General features: G+C 38.1%; 1 protein-coding gene across 1 annotated transcript; it reads left to right on the top strand.

Annotated features, from left to right (window-relative positions):
- Window positions 1-201: 201 nt before the first annotated feature.
- LOC136280626 (sushi, von Willebrand factor type A, EGF and pentraxin domain-containing protein 1-like) lies at window positions 202-6,656 on the top strand. The gene is made up of 5 exons (XM_066166215.1): window positions 202-1,031; window positions 2,481-2,601; window positions 2,969-3,100; window positions 4,232-4,469; window positions 5,582-6,656. Exons 1-5 carry the CDS (start codon window positions 663-665, stop codon window positions 5,961-5,963), a joined length of 1,242 nt encoding a protein of 413 aa, XP_066022312.1. The 5' UTR covers window positions 202-662; the 3' UTR covers window positions 5,964-6,656.
- Window positions 6,657-7,235: the final 579 nt, after the last annotated feature.

The following is a 7,235-nucleotide window of genomic DNA, read 5'->3' as shown; positions in this document are numbered from 1 at the left end:
GAAGCCGATTTTTAATGTCGGTCGATAATTTGAAAATAGTTCCAACAAAAATTTGTCAGAGCTTTAAATTATTTTGTATTGTTTAGGCTTCCAGACTTGACCTTACAATTCTAGTGATTCACGCAACTGAATCATTTCATTTTGAATTTAATATGTATTAATATACATCATAAAGTCACGCGCGTCCGATTGTACGAAAACGAGTGTATTTTTTCATGTAACACGAGCGCAAAGTTATAGCACGAATGCAAATTTCAAATGTAAAGTTTTGTCCGTTTTGACTGTCTGTTATGCGTTTTTTATGTAAATTATTAATAAGTAACAAAATGATTTCTCGTGCAATTTGTACAAACAAGCACTTATACATTTTTCAGACTACAAATTACACTCGACCTAGGGACTCGTGCAATTTTTCCGTCTTTGAAAAAGTTACTCGAGCTTATCAACACTAAATTCGAAATCATGTTGTTACCTGTGCATAATGCATTTGAAACTTCAAACCACAACGGCCTGTCATTCAGCTGGTTGTCATGTATAATCTTTTCTGTTAGGAATCCGAGTACAATTGTCTAAATTACGCTGAAGTTGACAAATCAAAATTCGGATTGCGTGGGTACATCTTTAAAGACATCGGCAAAGACAGTAAACAGACTTATTCTGTAATGACATTTTTCGCGATGGGACTTGAAAACACTTCCCTCTTTGTCTTCTTTCGAGGAGTTATATTACTCTACGCAGTTTTCCACGCAGGAGTAGAATCGTCTGCCCTTTCTCGATCAACATATTTCACAACGTTGACAAATAAGCGGCTTAAAGGTTTTGTCGTGAAACGGTTTAAGTCGACCAGTCAAATTTGGTGTAGTCAGTCTTGTTTGAAAAACGCCTGGTGTACTTCAACAAACTTCAAACTTACTCCTCAAACTTCCAAGTCTGATGGCAAAGGAACTTGTGAACTAAACAAGCACGACGTTATCAAAGAAAACGCACATTTACAGGTTGAGGCGGAAGTCATTTTCTCAACACTTATTAAGGTAAATAATTGCAATTTTTTTGATCGTTTGCAGTGTATTCAGCGATACCAAGTTTAATCATCTGCAGGTTAGTCACCAATTCGTTTATTTTGAAAAGTCGTCTAATTAAGCAAGTTTTCATCTTTACAGTTTAACTCTTCCCTTACTTCAGGAAAATAAACCCTGAATTAGGCAGAGGTCTTCAGTGCGATCTTTTTTTTCGGAGAGCTCCAGAATTCAATAAAAATTATGAATAAAAAAACTAAAATCCAAAGATGATTGAAAACTGAATTTTTATGCCGAGCTGTGGTACCAGACACACAACCTGCACAACGACCAAAGAGAACTAGTAAGAATAACCGTTGTTATTTCTACACCCATAATTTTCAACCCTTTGTTTTAGTTGTTCGTTAACCCCCTTTTCTGTGAAAAGATCCACCCACCTCATGCAGTTCGTGAGCCGCAAAAACAAGCTGGTTGCACCAAACAAATATTTTGTTTCCCCGCCGACGTTTGAGACCTTTGGTGATAGCATTCATCGATTACCGGTTTAGCATGAAAGTTAGAAGTTCTTTTTCACGAAAACGGAAAAATACTTCTCCTTTAACTAACTAAGGACAATAACAACAAGAAGAGATGAAGAAAAATATTCCATCGGGCGTTTGGTGATAGGTAAAATCAACTGCAAATGTTATGCACCTTAAAGAAACCATTCACTAATTATGCAAATTTTTGTAAAGAACAAAAAACTAGAACTGATGCTTGCCAGCAGAAGCAAGTTTTGGAAATGGCACATACGCTTTCTTTTATTCCCTTTTAAATGAAATCCTTTTCCAGCAAATATAGGAATTTAGAAACATCATTGATTGATCGAGATATTTAAAATTATATGCCATCCCCCGCCATTATGGCTGATGGGTTCATATTTGTTTCTCATTTGCATCACAAAAAAAAGTGCAGTGACTCCACTATTAGTAAAAGCTTGAGGTTGTTGCGAATCGCATGTTACTGTGTTTGAATATGAAGTAGTTTTTAACTGAAGTTTATAGAAGCTAGACCATTAATAAAATAACATGTCTTGACTTCGTTTGGCAGAAGTCAATACATGTACTTGTAGATGTTGACTAAATGCGTAGTTAAAAGCAAAACTTTTAGGCAGCCAGTGTTTTTTTTCCCGTTGTTTTTGCCTATAAACGCATTACCACCTTGTAAATCATATTTCAGAAGTTTGTTGAAGAATTGGCAAGGACAGATAAATTGTTTCGTTAAATTTGGCGATAGGGTAGGCTTGATACCCACCCGGTTGTTGGAGCTGGATCTAGGAGATAACAAAAAAACCGTAGTTGAGAGCGTGACTATTTTCCAGCCAATTGTTTTTAATCCGTCAGTAGGAAAGTGAAATAATTTTGCAGCATATTTATGTTTATTTATATTCTTCTCATTATTCCATCGGCTACTCTTTCTATTTAGGATTGCCGACTAGCAGCCAGCACCTGTTTAAATGGTGGTGTGTGTTTTTATGACGAGAAAAAGAAAACTTATTCATGCGAATGCAAGCCCCCTTGGACCGGAGAAACTTGTGCTGATCTGTGTAAGAAACAAATTTGTAAAGTAGAAAGAAGTTGTAAAGTGCTGCCTGTCGAGAAAAGCTTGAGAGCAGTTTTCCTGTTACGTTTATGTGCGACAATTGAAAAAATGTAGCGAGACGGTTTTCTGCAAACAAGCAAACAAACTTCGTTCGAACGCTATTTTGATGAGATCTTTTCCTTAAAAGTTTTCGCATTGTTTTTCTTTTGTAACGCTCATGCTTTAAGAGATTTACTTCGATTCAAAAGCGTTATTAGCTAGACCACCTTAATCATATATGGTTTGAAGATCGGTAGGTCAGTCGCCATATGATGTAGCTTCTTTTTACTGACAACAACTCTTTTGAAATGTTATCTTGTAATCGCAAAAAGTTACCTGTGACAGCCATCCCTGCAAAAACAATGGAACTTGCACAGACGAAGTCAACGAATATAACTGCAGCTGTGCACCAGGATTTTACGGGACACAGTGTGAAAAGATTGAAGGCCTGTCTTGCTCATCAGGTTTGTAGAGACGTGTATCGTATTTTGATGACATATTCTGAGAGCGCAGGCTTCCTTCTACAAAGAGAAGTTCTCGTGGAGATGTGGATGACAATTCAACATTTTAGAAAGTTCTAGATAGAAAATTAATTAAGGTTCTTGAAGACAGAATACGCCGATGTTTTATTTTGATAACGATTTCTCATAAAAATTTTCGTTAACTAATAATCATCAGCAACAGGAAGCTGTAAACGGTATCTGAACAACTGCGCTCCTACACCTCCCCTAACCCAACAATCGTCAATTGATAACAAGTTAAGGTTAATGTTGGGTTAGGGGAGGGGTAAGTGTGCAGTTGCTCGCATACTTATATTGATCCAATCTATCGCTTTTTAACTCTTTACACCATAACATCAGTATGCGTATTCTCCATACTGTTCTTTATACATTTCCTAAGGTGCTGACGAGGAGAGTTTGTTTACCGGTCAAAAGCTTCTTATGTTGGTGATCATTTCCTTTATTCTCATGACCTTGATGTTTGATTCAGCGCTGATGTTGTTGTATGGAGAAATTAGATGCTAATCACTCTTAGGGGTTAAAGGGTAAAAAGAAGTAGAAAGTAACTGTTGGATTTTAAATTGTGTGAAAAGTTTATACCTCAAGGTTTTTTTGGCTTTAGAAGTTAGAATAACTTCAAACGAGCTCACCTATTTAGGAGAACACCACAAGCTACCTTTGACATCTCAGAGCGCTCAAGGTACTTTTTCTTGTATCTTTCTTTCTGGCGTGCGTGGTAGCCATGCGGAAGCCAAAGCAAGATTTTTCAAAAAACAAACACAATCTTTACTCTGGGTATCTGTTGCAAGAACCGTTAGGATTACTTTTGTATGTCCCCTCCCGGCTGAATAATCCTCTCATTCCGAATTCTCTGGCCTATTTATTTCGTAAAGAGTTGTTCTTTTTAGACAGAACCCTTTGCACTTAGTGTTTATCAGTTACGTATGTGATCCGGTAGCAGACATGAGATATAAAGTAATTTCTGAAACAAGACTAATCCGGAAATTTCGCAGTGAGATTCATCCAATTTAAGAGTTGCTTTGTCATTTCAGTGAAACTGGAGTAAAGAAGATTGTGTTTTGTTGTTTCCTACAGCTTACCGAATGGTCTTTGGACAGCCTAGCTTAAAGAGTTACGCCAGCATAACAAACGCCACCTCGTCTAATTTCTCGGAATTTACTATGTGCCTTTTTGTCAAAATGAAGGATACAAATTTGAAAGATGAACGGTGCCTCTACAGTTATGCAACTATTGGAGCACCTGGTGGGAATGCCTTCTACGTTTGTCTGTTTTCCTCAGGAATTAGGATCTCTATAGACGACACGAGAATTGAGTAAGTGATGTGACAAACACGATAGAAATAGTCTGTACTCGAGTCAAATGGCCCATCCAACCAAACCGTATCCCGGTTTTTTTAAAATAAAGCGACCAGTAGGAGTATTAATACTTCCCCCTGGATGGGATGCTTATCTATTGCAATTTCAGCATTTCATTCGGTTTCCCCGACAGTGTGCCGTAATACTCCTGGGTGGAGTGAAGCACTGTGAGAATAAAGTCTGTCGCCCAAGTAAAAAACACAATAACGCAATAGAACAAGATAGAGGAGAACTAAAAATATACTGGAATGAACGGCGAATTACGCGCGAGATAGGGAAGTGAAGATGAATTCTTTGAGCTCCTTCCTTCACGCGAGATTCACACTTAACTTGGCTCACGTTAAAAAAATAATATGCCTGTTCCCGCAATGGGCTGAAGTGCTCCCAGCGGAGTATTAGCGAGGCTTCTGATGGTTTTGGCATTGTTAGCAACCACGTTAACTTGTTTTTGTTCCCAAGCGACTTAAAAATAAATAATTAAATGAGTATAGTGGTTAAATCATTGTTAATGACAAAATTAAGTGCTATGGCGTGTTGAAAGTTGAGTGTATGGAGTTTGAGAATTTCCGTGAGCAAGAAAAATTGCACAGTGAATTCCCGCAAAAACGGAGTCTTTCTCTTTTCGGATAAAATAAATAAATGACACTCTTAATATATATATAGCAGCTCACACGACGTTGTAAACATGCATATAGTGCTACATATAGAATTGGAACGCATGTTTACAACATCGTGTGAGCTGCTGGAATGGGAGATATATCAAGAGTGTCATTTATTTATTTTATGTCCAAATTGAGCACACTATTTAGGGGGAGTCATGTCTCGCCATTGTGCATTCTCAAAAGTCCTCTGACATGGGTTGGATGATACCACAATTGTGGAATCATTCGGGGTAGCTAAATGCTTGCACCTCCTTCCTTACATTAGCATTGCACTGATGAGGCCCAGAAAGTCGAAACAGTTCAAATAAGGGTGAACAACCAATCCTGATGCCACATTGAATTGGACCGCAATCAGTCAAGAAACGAGTTTCTAACATAGTTTTAATTGTTTATGTTCATTTTCTAAGTGATAAAGACGCCAGAGTCAAAATTAAGGATACCACGTGGCATCACATTTGCGTTACCTGGAAAAACACCAAAGGCTACTGGCAGCTTTATCTGGATGGACAACTTCAAATCTCTGGAACTGACTTGAAAAAAGATCATCAGATACCAGCCGGCGGAACAGTTGTCATTGGACAAGAGCAAGATAAAGTCGGAGGGGGCTTTGAAGAAAAAGAAAGCTTTGGGCCGGGTGAGGTAACAGAAGTCAATCTTTGGAGCAGAGTCCTTTCAGGGGATGAAATTGCAACTCAGAAGGCAAACTGTGACATCGCACAAGCAGGCCTTGTTCTCTGGTGGGGACAATTTAAAGGAAACGTTACTGGTGTGAAAATTGTCGAGCCTTAATAGTGATAGAATTTTCATCACCCCCATCTTGTTTACGACGAAATGTTTATCACAGAAGGAGATCCTTCCTCGATCAAGGAACACCTAAACACTGATCAGTATCCAAACACATGCTAAATAGCTTTGGCCACTCGTATTATGGAGTCCAACGATTGTTATTACACAGATTATAGCCCTTTTACCCTGTTCAGTAGAGTGTTTGATAGATTGCGCTCTTCTGTTTATGATTTGATAACCTTAAGGTTGCTGTGTAGTCGCTCTTTACTGTGATAAAACGCCAAAGTTCAGGACTGAAGTAGCGAGTATCATTCAGTTATTAGTCACAAAACGTCTAAGCTAAGTTTTCACGAATATCATGATCTTAATCACCAAAACAAGATCTCTGAACCACAGGACACAAGTTGTGTCCCTTTCTCGTTGATTTTGTTGCACGAGGCAATCGAAGGCGGCGGAAAAAGAGAGGATAAAAAAAATTGCTGCTTTGCGTGAAATCTTGGATAGTCGCATTTCCCTCTCCAGAGTCATATTGCGCCAGAGTATTTTCCCTTAACTTAACCTTTAAAGAGAAGCTCAAAACCCAGCCTTAAATTTTGTTGGAGGAAACGAAAAAGTGGAGGGTAAATGAACTGAGCGAAATATGTAAATATCAAGTAGAATTTATATTGTGTAATATGACTGAACTATTTAATGAAAACAAAGCGTCATAAGACCTGTTTGTGTTCGTCTCTTCCTTCAAAGCGATTGATGTTCACTCTTACGGCTTGTGCTTCCTGTTTGTACACACTACTATAATAGTTCGATGTTCAGATAATCAAAGTTACTTTTGGAATTTTTACACTTCATTAACGGATAGCGTACCGGATATTCTTAACGCACAGAACGCGATATAAGCGTTATTAGCCGAACTCTGACTAATTAGTTGGCTGGAAATTGGTCGAGTTCTTTCTGCTTTGCGTTTTGTCTTTAAATTATAATTTTACAGAGCTCTTCCTTGTATTTGAAGTTTTAGTGGTTGCAATAATTTCCTGCCGATCTACAATGTTGTATTTTTTTGGCTTAAAAATTTTGAGCAAGAACGTGACGTGGATGCTAGTTACTAGAAGTTCTCCTGGAAACGAGCAGTTATGTGTGTAAAATACTTGGATGATCTTTGGGCACCATTCCCCACAAACCCCTTCTCAGTAGGTTTCGAGATGGCTACCGTCCACTCTCTTTTAAGCTTCATAGGGAGAACCTGGCAAAAATTGAACAAGACGAGTTGACCTAAGTCAT

This window comes from Pocillopora verrucosa, chromosome 4, assembly GCF_036669915.1.
Source record: "Pocillopora verrucosa isolate sample1 chromosome 4, ASM3666991v2, whole genome shotgun sequence".
NCBI classification, from domain to species: Eukaryota; Metazoa; Cnidaria; class Anthozoa; order Scleractinia; family Pocilloporidae; genus Pocillopora; species Pocillopora verrucosa.
This window is presented reverse-complemented; position numbering and strand designations above follow the sequence as displayed.